Below are 16,971 nucleotides of genomic sequence, written 5' to 3' on the forward strand. Positions count from 1 at the left end.
TCAAGTGTGTTTCGTATGTAGTAAGCTGCTACAACAGTTACTGCTTTAGGCCATTTTAGGAGACTTCTGACATCAACTTCCTGGGGAGGTGGGCAGGTCCTCGGATCAAATTTAATCAAAAGCAGGAGCTGCTGTCTGATTTGACTTTTGCAGTGCTGGAAATGTTGCTCTTGAGTTATTGACACCACAGAACAGTTTGAAAAGCATTAGGTTTGGAGATAATGTTGCTTGATGTGTGGTTTTCATGTCCAGCTTTTGAGTTATTAAGAACAAAGAGAATCCTAAAAATATGAGAAATAAGCAGAAGTTCTCCAAAGCTAAAAGCTTTCAGTCTCTCATGAGGTGTCAATGGGTTTTAAATATCAAAACTTGTTACTTTGCAAAAGACTATTGTTACGTTGTACTTTCTTATTTGCACTTTTATAGTTAAAATAGGGTTAGCTATTTTTAAGTTAAGAAAGACATAATGTGCTTTCTGCTTTATCTTTGGAAACTGCGTAAACCAGATTTTTCTAGATATTTTTATACCGTTTAAAAGTAGACTTTTTAAATTGAAACTGTCCTAACTTTAGGTTGACTTAAATGTGCAGCAATGATGTAAGCATGTGGAAATGTATAGAAGTAGGACTGGAAAATATTGTAATGTGTCAAAGCTTGGGGAAAAAGGAGCTAAAATGGGACAACTTTAGACTTGCCTGTTGATGTTTGTTTGAATTTCACCATATACCCAATTTTCTTAACCTTTTTCTTTGAAGTATTAATAACTGCTGCTGCTTCTGCCATTGACCTATGTGTGTTAGAGGAGTCTGCATGTTAAAACTCACCATTTCTTTTCATAAAAAGGTAGGGAAGGTTTTTATTCCTGGCCTGCCAGCACCATCACTGACAATGTCGAACCAAATGCCTCGGCCGAGCACCCCTCTGGATAGCCTGAATACTCCTTCCAAGCCTTTGAATAAGCACCTAGGGCCCTTAGAGGAGGTGAGAGAAGCAAACTGTTTTATTGAAAGAGTTTGTTATAGGCTTTCAAAAGCCATGATGTCACTGAGCGCCGGAGTCTTTTTTCTGCTGGACTAGGCCCCATTACACATTTTTGGGTATAGCTCATTCCCTGCATCTCCCCGCCCCCTCCAACGAAACAAGCCATACCCATAACAGTGCAGTTCTGCTGGCATACCTGCGTTAGGGCCTCTGCCACCTTAGCTCTGTCGGTCAGGGATCAGATCTCTCCACACCCCTGACCGACAGAGCTAGGCAAAGGAAGGAACTCTGTAGTCCAGACAGGGCCACAGGCTGGGTGTGAGGTGGGCTGTGAGTGCTGCTGGGGAGTGAATGGGGATGTCGTGAGAACAGGGAGATTGAGCCTGTGATTGTGCTTCTCCCACTCAGTCCCCCCAGCTTAAACTCCACTTACTCCCCCAGCCCCTTGCCACAATTCCTATAGCTGAAACCCACTGAAGCCCCCTGCCGAATCACCCGCCCCCTGAGAGCATGGGGAGGAAATGGGTTTTATGCTTGTGGGGGAAGAGAGAAGAGCCACTGGGCTGAACCCCTCGTGGTGTGTCAGAGAAGATCTCTGTTCTGAGGAGCCTCTGACAGCTTGTCACAGAGGGACTCCTTGCTGCTCATCTTCTCCCGTCCATCTCCTGCAGCGCAATCCCCACTTTCATCCTTTGCCCTTGACACCTAAGTCTGCTAGCCCTCACTCTTCAGTGTGCTCGGCTCACTCATGTGGTCCCTTACTCCTCTGCCACATTCAGCGTGTCACTGCTGATGCGTGTCCGTGTAAATCGATCAAAATGGAGATGCGTGTTGTGTGGTAGTGTAGGAGACGAGGGACGTGGCACGACTCTCTTTCAGTAGCTGACAATGTCATTTAAAACTCATGTCTCTCTCAAAACCTAGTGTAATGCAGTCTGCAGCGATTCAGAAGCATGAGCACCCATTCGTAGGAAGCAGGGCACAAACCCCAAATTGGCTGCGAGTTCTGTTCCTAGATTTCACCAGCCAGTTAATAAGCATAGACTCCTCAGGCACTATAATAGCCTTAACATGGAGTCAGACACGGTCCCCTTGGGTACTTCGATCTGGCTCGCCACCCAAGTGAGCCTACCTGTGTGTTAGATGGTCCCTTATGCCAAGGATCACAGCCTTCAGGTTACTCTCAATCCCAAAGGACCAGTCACCAACCCCAGGTCAATTGCACTGTAGATCTCACACTGAAGTCAATGCTTATAGCCAATCCTATAGTAAACTATGTACAGATTTATTAAATAGGAAAAGGACTTTAGAGATTTACAGGGTAAAGATAGATACACAAATTAAAATCTTAAGCTTCAAAAGGTAATAGAGGCCTCTATAATCCACAACAAATATCTTTTGCTCTCTTTAACATCCCACAATAGTCCATCTGTTGTCAATGGATTTTCCCTGTTGGGAAGTGTATAACACCTTCTTTTGAAGATCAGCCTTTCACACTAATCAATGTCTCTCTTCTGCCTGGATATTTACAGAGTCAGAGAGACTCACTTAAATATTACCTTACAATATGGGATACAGATGTTATAAGTGAGATTAATGCTGGCAGCAACTCACAAGCATTCAATAGAATCTGAACACGACACACATTCTTATAATTCTAATATCTGTTTTAAACAATTCTAACAGACAGGTGAGCCAGATGGATTCCAGCTATGTGTTAGTCAGTGTTCAAGTGAGACAGGCATGAGCTGGCGCTTGGTCTGCTAGCGTCACACCTAGTCATTAGTGTCTTACTGGAAACCCTAAAATTGAAGGATGAGGATTGGTTTCAGAATATGCAGAGCCCAGATTTATTAACTCACCCACCCACAATTTCAGCTTTTAACTATTGTTTTATCACTTTGCAGGGAGTGCTATTGTCTCCAGTTCCAGAGTTGAGGGATTCTTCCAAACTTCATGACTCCTCTTACATTGATGATTGTACTTTCCAACAACTTGGAACTTTCATTCACTCTGTGCGAGACCCTGTTCACAACAGAGTAACTCTGGTAGGTGTTTTCCTGTGGATTGTTTCTGAAACAGGGCGAGCCAAGTATAATGAGCCCTCGTTTCTCCCATGTAGTAAGCTCTCCAAAGAGCTTCTGACTCACAGATGTTGCACTTCCACATGCTCAGTGCACATCCATACCCTATAGAATGTCCTTTTCAGGAAAATTGCCTCTTATCACTTACAGGAATTTGAGTACCTATAAGCCCAACAGTTCTCTCCCACAGACTTTGAAAGTCTCAAGCTTAGTAAAAAGCTCTGTGTTATGGATAAGTTTTTAATGTACAAAGCTTCCTGTATAGATGGACTATGATCTTGGTTTTATCTGAAGATGCCCCTCACAATTTGACTTCAATTTTATTTATTTTTTTTATCAGGAACTCAGCAATAGCTCGATGGTTAGGATTACCATTCCTGAAATTGCCACCTCAGAGCTAGGTAAGGAACAGAATCCAACCCATAAAGCATAACTGCACACTTCATTATACAGCTGTGAAGTTTGATATTTGAGCCCTGATGATGCGGCACCTAATGCTGTAAGTTCATGTGATCAGCTGCAGACTTGCTGACCTATATCTAGCTATGCTCTGTAGGTTCACTGATTCAGAACCAGTAGTATTCTCTGGTAAATTGGGGACAAACTGGCCTAAAAGAAGTGTGTGCACTGTTATTTAAGGAGTAAAAGCATGAGAAATTTGATCTGTTAACACAGCTTTAGGAGTGGGCAAAAAGGGAAGTTGCAAAAAAAATTTTTAGAATTACATTTCCAGTGTCCTAAAACTGAACAGTGGCTGATTGCTTTGCAGTTTGAAGCAATTTTCCTTTGGTTTGAGATTATGCATGGGAATTTTCAGGCCAATAGATGGGGGGAGCTGAACTGTGTGTGGGTCTTTTTTTTGACAGAGTTATAAGAGGGCCAGAGGTAGGGCTTGAAATGGGTTTACAACAGTAATTGTGGAGTCATGGACATGGCTCCATTCTACAAGCGTGGATGTGACAAAATAGTATAAACATTTTCTTTTCCCCCCAAAACAGTGAAAAGATGTTTACAAGGAATTAAGTCTATCCTGCCCAAAGAAATTGCTGTACAAATGCTTGTCAAGTGGTATAATGCTTACAATGCTCCTGGAGGACCAAGTTATCACTCTGAGTGGAGTTTATTTGTAACCTGCCTCATGAATATGATGGGTTACAATACTGACAGATTGGCATGGACGCGTAGTGTAAGTAAACGCACAACTTTGTAGTTTGTTTTCTAGGCTTATATTAGTATTAGTTAATTGTTTGCATACTTAATCATTTCACAAAGTTCAAGATGTTTATCCAAATACATTCAGTTCAGCAGCAGGCATGCCTTAATCTATTTTAAACAAGGCATCTCTGAATTATAAAATGAACTTTTCCAAATGTACCTTTTTTTAAAAACAGATACACATTCTTACTGTATTTTGTGTCTGTGACTTTTATTGTGTGCCCATCATGCTGGTACCTAGGCCACATATAAACAATAGCCTATGAGGATAATAGGCTCCCTTTCACCACTGATGCTGCTGCTTTCAAAGTGTGACGGTTCTCCGTTGCAAGTAGCTAATATTCATGCTGATTTGATAGAATACACAGGTGACACTTCATAGTTCCGTTCTCCAAGTGGATGCCTACACCTTTAAAAACAGGATTTGTGGTGCAGATTCTTGTAATGCTTGGGAGCATTCCGCTAGCTTTCCGTGTCCGTGGACCTTCCTGCCAGAACATTCATTTGCTAGTATGTTTACGGAAAGCAAACTCCAGGGGCACACACCACAGCCATGCATTCGCCCAGCACTAATATCAGCATTTCTCTTTCCTTCCAAAACACTAAAAATTAGCCAGTCAGAATATGAAATTCGCAAACCAAATGCACTTGTGACTTCTGTACGTAGATAATTGGCCTCCCTTCTTTGTTGTATGTGATTTTATGGGAAAGTAAAGGATGTCATTTTTAATGCTATGCCAAGAAACAATACTTAACTTTGGTGCAGACATTACGTTTCACCTTTAGTTCTTGTTGGTGATTCATGTATGTAATTTCAGGGGTTTTACAATAGTTAATTTTTCCCTTTTATTTCTTGCAGCTTGATTTGGAAGGATCCCTTTCCCCTGTCATTGCTCCCAAGAAGGCTAGACCTTCTGAGACAGGATCAGACGAAGTAAGAGATGGAGTCAGCATTTACTAAAAATAAAAGCAGGTTACCAATTGAATAAAAGATCATACCTTTAAAATGCAGGCAGATCAGAGGAAGCAAACTCTGGCTACTTTCAACTGGGGTTTGTGTGGGATTGTAAGTTTTTGGAGGAAGCACTGTCATCAGCTGTCTGTGCAGTGTCTAGCACAGTGTGTCCCTGACTAGGGTGAATCATCTCAGACGTACCAACATATAAGTAGTCGTTCATATTTGATTCACACTTCATTCCAGCAGCAAGCCCAAATATTGCTCCCAAGCACATGTGAAATCTTCCCAAGATGCGCTGTTCCTTTACTAATAGTCTATCCCATCTCTGTCTGCTCAGTACATTTTAACAAGCCAGCAGTATAAAATTCCCCAGCTCATAAACTGCACGTATTGTTGTGGATTTTGGTAAAGAGTTCAGGCTGAAGCAGCTAGTTTCTGCCGAAACAGAAACAAAAGTTCTTTACAGCCTAACGCCTCAGCTGCTTTATTATTATTTAATCATCAGCCAAAGGTGTCCTGGGCATCTTCCAGCACAGAAGGAAAACATGCCAAGAAGTGTACAAACTAAGGCCTCAATCCTGTAACATGTTCTGTGCCGTTGGATAAAGTCCTAACTATTTCAGTGAGGGTCCATGTGGGTACAATGTTCTGCCTGCATAGTACAAACTGCAGGATCAGGGACCTAACTGAGTGACCTTTGACACCATGAGTGATGTAATAAGGCAGCTGAGGGGGTAGGCACTGAAGGATGATGCCATGTCAGTAAGATAAGCAGTTGGTAAAGGCTTGTGCAGAGTGTGTTGGAGCAAAGACGCTGTATTTTATTTTTTATTTTATTGGCAGAAGGCATAATTGGCAAGTTTCTCATAGGTCTACTGGAGAAGTGGACCTTCAAGAGGAGTTTAAAATAGAAGGGAGTAGTTTTGTGGACCAGCTCAGGAAGCATGGTCCATATCTAGGGACAGTGCGGAAGAAAGTGGGACAAATGAGACATCAAGGCTGGCACTGTTGTTGGGCAGAATGGTGGATGGGGGACAGGGGGAATCTGATTACTCTAGATCTGTTAATTAAAATAACCAAGTGTTGGAATAGGGAAGAGAGAGATTCCAAATGCTGACATCTGGATTTTTCTGATTATTGTCTTTGGACAGACTTTTCAGGGTGGATAGTGGCGCCTTGCATGCTATTCTACCTTTTGCAGCATTACGTCATGATGTACTGTATGGCGCAGAGAATGTAGCAGCGAGTGGATTTTCTATAGTAGAGCCTGAGAACTGTTAGTAGCTTTTGTAATTAATCGCAGAAATGACTGAGAGCTGGGTGGTCTGTAGGTCCCAGCTCACTGGGAGAATTGCCAGCCTCTTCAACAATTCGGAATTATGTGTGCGTCTCTCTGCCAAGTAGCTTGGCGTGTTCATGATGGTCGTTCATGTTTGCTATAGATCATGTCACTTTGAACAGTTCTGTTGTAAATTGATGTATTTTACATGATTCCCTCCCCACCCCTGCCAATATTCAGTGAAATCAATCACAGTTCAGGACTCTTGGAGAGAGAGGATATATTTAGGGACCTATACATCCTTCTCTTTGTTTGTCTAAGGACTGGGAGTATCTGCTCAATTCGGACTACCATAGAAACCTTGAATCTCACCCTCTGGCCAGAGCCTTGCGGTTGGATCCATTGGAAACCTCATTTCCAAAAGATGACTTTTCACCCAGCCTCAGCTTGGATTCCTCAACTCTTCTCTTCACCCACATTCCTGCTATTTTCTTTGTGCTTCATCTGATCTATGAGGAGCTTAAATTGAACAGCCTGATGGGAGAAGGCATTCGTTCGCTTGTTGTACTGCTCGTTCAGCTGGCAAGGTACTTCCAGTAATAAGTCACAGAAATTAACTCAAGCTGTCATATACTGCACAGTGTCTCTTTATGACATGCGTACCTTATTTTTGAGAGTGAATTTGGGAATAAGCTTTAAAGTGGAGCATAAATTCATAGATTCCAAGGCCAGAAGGGACCACTGCGATCATCTAGTCTGACCTCCTCATAACACAGGCCAGAGAACTGCCCCAGAGCAATTCCTAGAGCAGAGCTTTTAGGAAAAACATCCAATCTTGAGGTAAAACTTTTCAGTGATGCAGAATCTACCACGACCCTTGATAAATTGTGCCAATTACTCTCACCATTAAAAGTTGGTGCCTTACTTCCGTTGTGAATTTGTCTAGCTTGAACTTCCAGCCATTGGAGGGTGTTATATCTTTGCCTGCTAAATTGAAGAGCCCATTATTAAATATTTGTTCCCCTTGTAGGTACTTACGGACTGTGATCAAGTCAGCCTTAAACCTTCTCCTTACTAAGCAAACTTCACAAATTTCAGCAAGCAGAGAAAGTGTGTTCGTGTCCAAGAACTTCCTGGGTCAAAAAATGTTTAGCTGTAGTGAATGCCTCTTAGAGCTAGCATTCAGATACACCCCATTAGTCCCATTTTACAGAATGGGGGAAACTGAGGAAGCGTTCTTAAATGACTTGTCCAAAGCACCAGAAGGGGGTCCATCTCACAACCAGGATGGAACTCAGAGGTTCTTGGATTCCAGTTCTCTGTTTAAACCATTCTTCTCTCTAGATTAATGGTTCTCAAATGTCGTTGGTCTGCAACCCAAAAAATAGTCCAAGCTCATCCCACAACCCAACAAATCCCACAGGGGAAAAACTGTCTGAATTTTGTACAGAGAGCCAAGCCCAGTGTGTTTGGCCTTAACAACTAATTGCCAGTAATACTTAGCATAAGCTGCAGGGACAGAGGAGTTAGGCCACTAAGATTAGTATTGGTGGTGAAGATTGTGGGGAAGAGCAGCCCATGGCCACAGAATCTCATTCAGAAAAGCCTAAAATCCCAAGTTGGTGTGTGGGGGAAGGGGAGATGTGTGTCAGGGGAATGGTTAGATAGGAAAGGAAAGAGAGCACATTGCTCCTCATGCCCAGTATACTTATCCCAGACACGTTCAACAAGAAAACACTCAACAGTCGAAGTTCATAAATCGGAGGCACAAGCAATGTTTTTCATCTTCTAGCTGCCTTTTCTCATCTCTTTCACTTTAGGGACTTAAAATTAGAAGCATATATAGATTATTACTACAGAGAGTATCCTGCACTTGTAAAGACCTCCAAGCAGACATGCATAATCGATCAAGGTGAGTTTCAGGGTGATTGCTGAGGAGTCACGTGTAAATGAGAGAAGTGTCTCTGTAAACTGTACAATTACTTCTGGTAACTGTTCTTACCACAACTGAAAGTGACATTACTCATATAATGCAAAACCAGAGCATTTCAGTTTTCCAGTGCTTGTCAAGTGCCTTGCAGTTGTATTTTGTTCTGATTTGTTAGAGGGACTGGAGACAGATACGAGGTAAATATCAGTCCAATAGTCTGATTTTTTTTTTTTTTACCCTTGTGTGCTCACTACTGATGTTTGTTGTGTTGGTGCCTTCACAGCCCCATTTTGTCAGTATTTCTGCCTGCCTCAGCGTGGTAGTGAGTTGAAATTACAACCAGTTGATGACTGACAATTTCAGGCCAGTGGCCAATGGACCATATCACCAGAGCTCTGCCACAGTGGACACTGGCTGGCACCCTTGTGGTCTAGCAGAGGGCTCAAAGACTTGGGACTGAATTACCTTCTCTTCCCTATAAATTGTCCTTTCAGGCGTGGGCTGCGCAGGAACCCGTCCTGCTGCCACGTTCTGCGGTGACATGCCTATGATCTGTCGGGCAGGCAATCCACTTTTCACAAGAACTACGTTTTGTGGGTGTTTTTTTTTTAAATCTGGAAATTTAAAAAAAGGGTAAATGAGGGCCTAGATGTTTGCATTTCTGGTTGTCCACCCTTGCACCCACAGGAATGCAAATGAAATGCAGGAGGCAGTTATGCAAAAGATGCTGCTGCCTCTGGTCAATTCAAAGGCCTCCAATAACACCAGTCAAGAAGAGGCTTTTGAAACTTCTACCAGGTGTTTGCAAACAGGAAAGGCAAAAGAAATCAAACTAGGTTGTTCTCTCTTACCAAACCAGGTTAATATAAGCTGCTTGCGTTACAGGGCTTTTTAGGCAGTGCAGTTTGAGAATCAGTCAGATTTCTTGGGATCCTTGGATCGATAGATAACATTATATTTGTTGAAAGGCTCATTGTCGTCTCATACTTGAAATGTTAAGGTTCTTTTGCAGACCTCCATCTGTCTGGAGGTTATAGACATTGAATTGTTTGGGGAAATGTTCAACGTACGACACCTGCTTACTTAAAAAATAATAGCAATGTACTGTAGGGTTTGATCTGTACTTTGGGGATAGTGGAGCAATCTTGGTGTCTTTGTTTTCCATGTGCTCAGTACAATTACTGTTAATCTGATTAAGCCCAAACAGGTTTCATGCACCATCCCTCGTTTTTTTCTGCTGAGCCTCCCAGTATCTTTCAGTGGCTGAGTTCCTGTTTGAAGGGAGAAGGAGCCCTGCCTTATCCTTACTTACCAGGAATCTGTGAAAGGAGCAAACTAGTCGTGCTGGTATGTACTGTAGGAAGAAAGCGCATGTAGTGACCACAGATTTTATACCGGCATATCACCAGTAAGGTGCTGATGCTGCAAATGCTTGCCTCCAAGTGCTTAGTTGTATGCATGTGTGAATAGTTCCGTTGACTAAAGGGGCTACTCAGGTGTGGAAAGCTAAGCACGTACACAAATGTTTTGAGAACTGGGATCCAAATCCATAACCAAGAATACAATTTAATCCCAAAAGTTAGGTTACTAGAACATAGAAGTGTTAAAAACAATGCAGTTAGCAAATGGGAAAAATCCCCAGTTTCTCCTCCTTGCTGATCTTTATTTGGTCTGCTTTATGTTTCTTGTATTTTTAAGTGCAAAGCTTCTGCGAAGTGAGACTGGAGAGATCTGAGCTGCAGGAGGTGGAAGAGAGGGGTTTGAGTAGGAGAACTGATGAGTGCAGTGTAGGTGGAGTGCTTCCTGGCTTACCTGCTTTTGTCCTTGCTTTTTACTGTTTGTGCTGGTGGGCTAAACAGACGAGCAGTGTAACTCAAAGTTAACAGAGTTCGGCTTGTGAGGGAATTTCCCAGCTTTTTAGCAAATACATATGAACATTTATAGTTACTTGCATGGCTAGTTCTCAGTGCTATCCTTTGTGCCCTCCTGATGAGCCTCGACCCTCTCCCTTGGGGGAAAATCTGTGTAGGGCCTAGGGCCATTGGGGTGTATAGGATGGTGAACAGAGATGCAGGACTTCAGCTGGTTATGGAGGACAAGTGTAGGGAATAGGGGCTCTGCTCTGGCAACCTGCCTGTGGTTAATTGGAAAGAAGCCGTGCTCTCACCAACCTGGTTAGCTTGTCCCTTGCATCACTGTATGCACCCCAGTGTCTCTCCAGAGCCCAGCTCTGTGTTCCCTTCTGCCTAGCCTGGCTCCCTGCCACGCCAGGAACATGTGCAAAACCTTGTGGATGAGTCAGGCATACAGCTGCTCGGAAACTTGCGATGAAAACAAATTCAAATATTCTTTTCAGATGAAATTTTGCCTCCTGTGAGTCAGCTAGGCTGGCAGTGTCTGAAAGTGGAAGTGGCTGCTAGATCAGGGCAGTTGCACTGGCTAACCGTGGTGAAACTCAGTGAGGTTCGTGTGAACTGAGAAATAGCTTTGTTTCTGTAGAGCATTTACAAAGTGGCCTGTGACTGAAATGCCATCGGGGGTGTGTTTGTCTGAGAGAGAAGTTTGGTGTTTGTGGAAAATGTGATTTAGCTAGAGGAACCCAATGAAATGTGGGAAATGCAAGGTGGGAGCATTTTAAATAAGTATTTCTTTGAAAAGTTTGTACAGAAAATTTAGTTTGTAAGAGTTATTATGCCAAATTTGGAGACTAATACTAATCATTAAAATGTAAGAAGTTTTTAGTCCTCTAAGTGCAAATTTCAATGTACTCTCAATGGAGGAGTCACTACTGATGTCTTCACAATGAGCTTAGAGCCTGTTTAAGTCATCACTTACAATATATTTCTTTCTGCTGGCTTAAATGGATAGTTATTGGTCATTTAATTAGCCATTTATATAGTAATGTAAAATTTCTTTCTCTTATGCAGAGTGTTGCACTATACATACTTGGCGATGAGAGTGCTGTTTCAAACGAAGCATCACATTATTTGTTTAGGATAACTTCAGGTAAGTGGACTGTAGTAGGCATTCTGGTGATACGAGAATATGCTTGTAAACACTAGTTCACATTGTTCCTGCATTCAACTGGCAAAAAGATATCATCTTTTTCCATTTTAGGGCAACGAAAACAGCAAACAGAACAAGATGATAATCGGTAAATTTAATGTTGATACATTATGAATTTGCACTCAGATACTGCTATGTTTCTGATTCACTTGGGGTCTGCTTTCCCATTGTTTTGTAGATATAGTTTCAGACACAGCACATCTGTTTCCAACCTAGCTGAAAAACTGGTTATCTGGATGACTAGTGTGGGTAAGGAAAGCTTTTACTATTTTGCACACTTACGATAGCCTTATGTAATGGTCTTATGTTTGAGCAGTCACTTTGGCTGGGCTTAGAAATATTAATTATTTTAAAACCCTTGTAAGTTTTTGCTTTCTAATTTTAAGGTTTCACCTTAAGAGATTTGGAGTCTCTCCCCTTTGGGGTTGCGCTTCCTATCAGAGATGCTGTATATCACTGCCGAGAGCAGCCTGCCTCTGATTGGCCAGAAGCTGTCTGTCTCTTGATTGGGCGTCAAGATCTTTCCAAACAGGCATGTGAAGGGAACCTGGCAAAGGGTAAATCTGTGAGTATCAACATAAAAGTGGGATTTCAGAAAGGCAGATATCAATATTGTTGCCGGCACCCAGTGCCGAGAGGCTGAACAACAGCTTGAGTGGTTCGTTACCCGGTGTGCTACACCCAATAATCACAACGGGGTGGAGAAGCAGAAAAGTTTATTTGAAGCTTCAAAAAGGTACAGGGAGATTTGAATCTCAAATCCTGTACAACAAAGCAGGAAGTTACACAGGCTTTTATACATCCTTTTTCCCAGCATACTTATCCAATAGTAAGCTGCTCCAAGTATCCATATAGCCAGCCAATCCAGTTCCCAGCTAGTTCCCTGATTCTCTGTATCATTTGTTAAACTATACATAAAGCTGCTTTATTCAGCATTGTTCTTCCATATCTCCCCTGTTTGGCCTTGCTTAGTTTCAGGCAGTCTGACTCTGCAACATACTGTTGCAGATTCTCAGCATAACTGCTGTGTGTGCCTCCAGGCGGGGGGGCCAAGGACACTTGGGCCTAGCACGCAGAGCTGCTGCGAGTGCCTCCAGGCAGGAGGGGGGCCAAGGACACTGGGGCCTAGCGCGAGGGGGCTTCATCGACACTCGTGGTCTTCCATCCCCTCGAGTTACCCAGTGGCCATGCCCCAGTGTTCCCAACAACATCATATTGAATGCTCAGCTGGGAGTGCTTAAATGCTTAAAAAGTTGAGCTAGGATCTCTTGACTTTATAGCTGCCAAAACAGCTCATTATGTATGGGAGATATGGTATGTAGGACTCCAGATCGGTGAGCCAGAGCGGCATATGTTTTACAAACATTCAAGGTTTTTAACAGAAAAAACACATCTGGTGCCAGAAGAGTGAGTCTGTTTAAATATGCAGACTAAATTGAATTGTTAGAGTGTAAAACAGATGGGTTTTAATCCTTTAAGTACAAATCTCGACATGGTTTCCTCTGTAACTGTATCTGCATTCCAAAGAAGATATGACTTTCAGAGATGAGTGAGAAGTTTCAGTGTTCTGCCCTCAGCATGTGGCAACAAAAGTTACACCAGAGCAAAGGAAAGCAGGTATTTCCTAGTATGACACTCGTTTTGCTTGACATGAGTGTACTCTTCCTGTCCATTGTGGGAAATGCGACAATTTTCAAAAGCACAACTGGTTTTTTTTTCTACATATTTTTCTTCTTTCCCCCTTAAGGATGTTTCTATTCTGTGAGTCCTAGAGCATTTTTGAGTAATTCCTTTTTTAAAAAAAACACTCTCATCTGATCGCTGGAATCACCAGCGGCTCACATGTTGACAGTCCCTTTGAGCATTCTTTCGAGGCCTTTGTACCAAGCCAAAACACTACTTGATAGGGTGAGAGTTTGTCAGTGGCTTGCATGAAACTGCTTAATGGCAGTGTGCATTGTTCCAAGAGGCCAGGAAGAAAGAGTTCCTGCTCTCTGCACAGCCTGGCAAAGATCCTTCCTCACTAAGTATTTAGTGCTGTCTTGGGTTTTTAGAATGTTCTTAAGCAGCTTTGGGTTTTACCCAGGTGTCTCATAACAGCATATCAAAAAAAAATCTAAATTACAGTTTTTTCTTCTGAATGAAATTAAGCAAACTAACAAACCTACGTCGCCTTAGCCACCATTCATTACAGATTCATTTTAGCTCTTACCAGTGACCTTTTCACCCCAAGTGGGATTTTTGTAACTGTGCTCCAAATGATATCAAGTCTGACTTTTGTCACTTGACTTATTTGAGGTATTGTAATAAATGTTACCTTAAAAGGATAAAATATTCTACAAAAGCCAAATTGTTTCCCCTCTTTCAGAGGGGCAGGGTGGAGTTTCCTGTTTCAAAGCAGGCACTGGCTAGATGGGTGGTGCTGGTAGATATTAACATTTTCTGATCAAAATAAATTGTTTTTCATTCATCAACTGCATTTTTACTCATATCGTCATATGCTGGGAACTGAGAGAGATCCTGTGATGGATAAAGACCCTTTCTGATATTTAATGTATCATACAACATTTTAGTGAACTTGGGCGGGGAGAAGCGCTGCGTTAGAGTTTCTCTCGTTTTGTTTGCCCCTAGATTATATCACACTGCGCTGCTTGTCTTTTCAGTTACCTCTTTATTTATTAAATCAGATTCTGTACAGCAGAAGCTAGAGGAGAAAGGGAAGTATGCTTTCCAAATCATTTCTTCAGGCTGTGAGGAACTTGTCAGAATTTCTGGTCTGCAAAGAGCCTCTGCAGAACTTTTTTTCTACAATTTAAGTTAATTTAGTGCTCACGAAAGTGAGAGGTTGGTTTGAACCAAGCATGGTGTAGGCAAGTGCTGGGCAAGCTGACCTACACTGCTCCATCAGCACATTCCTGTCCTGTGCTACATGGTCCCAGTAAGTCTTGTGCTTGGGTTTATTTTTAAGTTGAGCCTGCCCGTGCTGCTAAGCTGTGTTGTGCTTTGGTGATGTGGACACCTAGAGACTAGCAGGAGACAGCTAGACTCAACTGAGAATTTGACAAAGTTTTCAAGAAAACGATTGAGCTTGAACGTCTGGAATGTCCGTATTTCGGAGGCATATGGTGGTACTGGTGCGTGAACTCTGAAGGCACTTTGATACCACGGTGAGGGGAAACCTAGAGGAGGAGCCTGGAAAAATGTAACCAACTGCCTAGATGCTAATGAACAATGGAATTAAATGCCGTGGGAGCTAACATGTAAAATATGGGTACCTAAAGTTAGGCTCCTGAATAAATGGCCTGATTTTCAGAAGTGCTGAGCACCTTCAGCTCCCAATGAAGGCCCTCTTTCAGGAAAACATCCCTATGCAGGATAGCTCTTAAGCATGTGCTTGAATAGGAATACACTTGAGCATATAGTCTAGGTATACTTGGTCCTGCCTCAGCATGGGGGTGTGGTGGGCTAGATGACCTCTTGAGGTCCCTCCCAGCCCTACATTTCTGTGATTCCATGGGCCCAAAGTCAGTGTGTGCACAGCACTTCTGAAAGACAGGCCGCTTGCTGAGGAACCTAACTATAGATTTGAGCACCTAACTTTTGGCTCCTATGTCTTAAAAAAAAAAAATTGGTCCAGGTCTCTGTTTTCTATTTTTTAGCTTGGGGAATAAACAACTTGCAGGACAATTACATGTGCTTCTTTAATAGCTCTGTGTGCGGGAATTGAGCAGTGATGGATTTAGGGAAAGATCGAAAGGATCTACCACATCTGCAGTAAGAGTTCATTTGGGAAGATAGATTGCGATGCTTTGGCAGTCAGCTACTCACACTTCTCTCTCCCCCATAGTCCCTTACTTGTCAATTTGCTCTAGGAGTTAGTCATTAAACTTCCTTTGCTTCACCTTGGAAGCCAAAGAAACCATTTTCTCTCATCTTTGGGAGTTGTTTATCCTGCCTTTGTGGATGACTGTAGTTGATTCCCAGTCGGGAAGTCCCAGGGATCTCTGTGAACTCCATTCTCAGAGCACCCTCGCTGCAGGTGACAGCGACACCTCGAATGTTCACGTTAAAGTGCTAGTGTCTGGTTGGCTTAGTAAAGCTAGATGTTCGAAATCTGCCTTTTTAGAAATTATTCCCTCCCTCTTCCTCTGTTTTTTCCCCTCTCAATTAGTCTGTTGCCCAGGTGCTATCGTCTGATGGGCCTTCAGGAGCTGAGGCAGAAGAAGATGATGATGGGATGAATGATATGAACCAGGAAGTGATGTCACTAATATGGAGTGAGGATTTGAGAGTGCAGGAAGTGCGCAGACTCCTTCAAAGTGCCCATCCTGTCCGCGTGAGTGTAGTACAGATGCCAGAAGTCAGTGACCATGAATACATAGAAGAAAAAGAAAACCGGTAAACGCTCCATGTTTCTAGCAGCTGTTCATTAACGTCTCGTTTAGGTGGGAATTTTTGTAAACCTCAACATTTGAAATGCCTCTGGGGAGTGTTTCTGTAATAAAATGTGTCATGAAACTATATGGTGCATTTGGGAAAAAAAAAAAAAGTCATTGTAGATTGGAAGACATAGTCCTTGAAGTTACGTTTTCCTCCATTTTACTTCGCTGAATATAGACATGGTATCCTACGAGGGCATTTTGGGACAGATTCTAGAATGCTGCGGCTTCTGTTGTGAGAATGAAGCACTTCTACGGAGTAGGAAGGGCTGGGAGGTAGAGTGTGTGTGCCCTATTAACATGGTGACTCTGTGATTGGTGAGTACTACTGTACTACCCATGCAAATGCTTTTAGTGGCTTAGATTTAAATGAGTGTAACCACATACAACAGTATATCTTACCATCGTTGTTAACTAACCGGACAGCAGCAAATCCAGCACAATGACAGAGGTGCCTTTGTGTGAACAGTTCACACAAGAAGTTCTGCAGTAGCAGCCGTGTTAGTCTGTATCCGGAAAAAGAAAAGGAGGACTTGTGGCACCTTAGAGACTAACCAATTTATTTGAGCATAAGCTTTCGTGAGCTACAGTGCACTTCATCGGATGCATAAAGTGGAAAGTACAGTGAGGAGATTTTATATATACACACAGACCATGAAAAAATATACATTGTAAGGAGAGTGATCACTTAAGATGACCTATTCCCAGCAGGAGAGTGGGGTGGGGGAGAGAAAACCTTTTGAAGTGATAATCAAGGTGGGCCATTTCCAGCCACACTATCAGAGGCTCATTCACCTGCACATCTACCAATGTGATCTATGCCATCATGTGCCAGCAATGCCCCTCTGCCATGTACATTGGGCAAACTGGACAGTCTCTACGTAAAAGAATAAATGGACACAAATCAGATGTCAAGAATTATAACATTCATAAACCAGTCGGAGAACACTTCAATCTCTCTGGTCACTCTATTTCTGATCTCTAAGTGACTATCCTTCAACAAAAAAACTTCGAAAACA

The 16,971-nt window shown here is 42.5% G+C and overlaps 1 protein-coding gene across 7 annotated transcripts in view; it reads left to right on the forward strand.

The window, feature by feature from the left end:
- ANAPC1 (anaphase promoting complex subunit 1) overlaps positions 1–16,971 on the forward strand; it is a 66,174-nt gene that overhangs the window by 21,527 nt on the left and 27,676 nt on the right. For 5 of the 7 annotated variants that reach the window (XM_077814242.1, XM_077814245.1, XM_077814246.1 and 2 more), the window contains 13 exons: positions 844–981; positions 2,889–3,029; positions 3,406–3,466; positions 4,064–4,251; positions 5,140–5,214; positions 6,839–7,104; positions 8,338–8,429; positions 9,646–9,794; positions 11,375–11,453; positions 11,565–11,601; positions 11,692–11,762; positions 11,900–12,078; positions 15,685–15,911. In XM_077814242.1, coding sequence (XP_077670368.1) covers positions 844–981; positions 2,889–3,029; positions 3,406–3,466; positions 4,064–4,251; positions 5,140–5,214; positions 6,839–7,104; positions 8,338–8,429; positions 9,646–9,794; positions 11,375–11,453; positions 11,565–11,601; positions 11,692–11,762; positions 11,900–12,078; positions 15,685–15,911 — 1,703 coding nt within the window. The remainder of the gene's footprint in view (positions 1–843; positions 982–2,888; positions 3,030–3,405; positions 3,467–4,063; positions 4,252–5,139; positions 5,215–6,838; positions 7,105–8,337; positions 8,430–9,645; positions 9,795–11,374; positions 11,454–11,564; positions 11,602–11,691; positions 11,763–11,899; positions 12,079–15,684; positions 15,912–16,971) is intronic. The other 2 variants (XM_077814244.1, XM_077814247.1) reach the window with 2 other exon arrangements.

Source organism: Eretmochelys imbricata, chromosome 3 (genome assembly GCF_965152235.1).
Source record: "Eretmochelys imbricata isolate rEreImb1 chromosome 3, rEreImb1.hap1, whole genome shotgun sequence".
Lineage (NCBI taxonomy): Eukaryota > Metazoa > Chordata > Testudines > Cheloniidae > Eretmochelys > Eretmochelys imbricata.